The sequence below is a fragment of the Eschrichtius robustus genome, chromosome 6 (assembly GCF_028021215.1).
Source record: "Eschrichtius robustus isolate mEscRob2 chromosome 6, mEscRob2.pri, whole genome shotgun sequence".
Taxonomy (NCBI): Eukaryota; Metazoa; Chordata; class Mammalia; order Artiodactyla; family Eschrichtiidae; genus Eschrichtius; species Eschrichtius robustus.
In genome coordinates, this window is record NC_090829.1 from 109,535,239 (window position 1) to 109,537,173 (window position 1,935).

The 1,935-nt window shown below is 40.3% G+C and overlaps 1 protein-coding gene across 1 annotated transcript; it reads right to left on the reverse strand.

Annotated features, from left to right (window-relative positions):
• Positions 1-719: 719 nt before the first annotated feature.
• On the reverse strand, positions 720-1,370 carry LOC137765950 (tigger transposable element-derived protein 1-like). Its single transcript, XM_068545684.1, has one exon. It carries the CDS (start codon positions 1,368-1,370, stop codon positions 720-722), a length of 651 nt encoding a protein of 216 aa, XP_068401785.1.
• Positions 1,371-1,935: the final 565 nt, after the last annotated feature.

The window sequence follows — 1,935 nt, forward strand, 5'->3', positions numbered from 1 at the left end:
TTGCACAGCAAGGAGTTAAATGAAGTCCTCCTCTTGCAGATCTAGCTCCAGCTTCTCACTGAGGGTCATTAAGTTGCTGAATATCTCTTTGGGCCCCTCATTCACCTTCTCAAATCCACGAAAATTGTGAACAAACTGCGGGCAAAGGTTCTTCCAAGCCCCATTCATAGTGACGGCTGTAACCTCACACCAAGCAAAGTCAATGTTTTTTATGGCCTTGTAGATATTATAGTCCTTCCAAAATTGTTGCAAGGTTGTTCCTGATTCATCACTCACCTTTGCTGCCTGATGAAAAGTGTGACATAAATAATATTTCTTGAAAGTTGATATAACTTCCTTGACCATAGGTTGGATGAGCGACGTAGTATTTGGTGGCAGATGCACTACCTTGACATTGGGATGAAAGTCGTCCATGAATGGGGGGGTGGTCTGGAGCATTGTCAAGCAGCAAAAGAATGTTGAATGGGATGTCCTTCTCCATGCAATATTTCTCTACCTCCGGGATAAAGTGGTGGAAAAACCAGTCCTGGAAAATGGCCTGTGTAACCCAGGCTTTGGGGTTACTCTTCCACACAGCAGGAAGAGACCACTTGGCTATTTTTTAAAGGCTCTTGCGTTCTCTGAGTGATAAACTAAGAGAGGCTTCAGCTTCATATCGCTGGAAGCATTGCCACCAAACAACAGAGTTAGCCAATCTTAAACTTCTTTATAGCCTGGCGTCAACTTTTCCTCCTTACTGATGTAATTTCCATCTGGCATCCTCTTCCAGTACAGTCCTGTCTCATCCACATTAAAACCTGCTCGGATAAATACACGTCTTCATCAATGATTTCTCGAAGTGTTTCAGGAAATTCCTGGGCAGCTACTGTATCTGCACTCCCTGCCTCGCCACTTACTTTTACATTGTGAAGGTTGGCTCTAGCCTTGAACCAATAAAACCAGCCATGGCTGGCATTAAAAGATGTGCCCTCTGATTCTTCACTGTGTTTCTTCTTCAAGTCTTCATAAAGCCTTTTAGATTTCTCTTGAATCAGCATTAAGATGAGTGGGACTGGACGCTGATGCTGATCCTGCATCCACACACTGAGAAGTTTCTCCATCTCCTCCATCACTTTTCCACGCTTCTTCGATATTGTTGTGGCCATTATCAGCACAGCAGACTTCACGTGTTCCATGATCTTGTCCTTGTTCTTTAGAATCATGCAAATGGTTGAACCATTCATGTTGTAATAACAAGCGACGTCTACCATCTTTTTGCCTCGCTCCACTCTCTCAATTATTTTCACTTTTGTGTCCGTCATTATCACTTGGCATTTCTTAGCAGTACCAGCTACATCACTGCTGCTTTTACACTTGCTTCTGGACATCATGGTCTTGAAATAAAGATACTGTACTACTGTACTCTATACGGTACTGTACAGTAAAGTACACAAAAGCACAACCACTTATAGAGGAGGCATTCACCTGACAATATACACCAGACACGTGAACTAACTTACGTGATCTGACATGCGGACACAGGTTCACATCTTTGAAAGTTCGCAACTTGAAGGTTCGTATGTAGGGGACTCCCTGTATAGATGAAGAAATGGTGATAAGGAGAAATAAAATGATAATTTTTCTTGTTCAATTAGTGAATTGCCAAGAAAAATTATGTTTTCAAGAACAACTTCAGACAACTTTCTCCACATAAAGTAATGCTTTATCTGTTTTTTTATTTAAGAATGAAAAGTTTATAAAATCAAAGAAACATCTTTGCCATTCACAGATGAGTTACTATAATGCCTTTTTGGTTCATGCTTTGGAGTATCTTTACTGGAGTTCAACTGACTCTTTACCAAATTTTCTTCCGAAATGAGTTACTTTATATTTTCAGTCATTTTTATTAAAAACCTCCTGGATTCTAATTTTTTGAGAAAATGGAAAAATAATTAC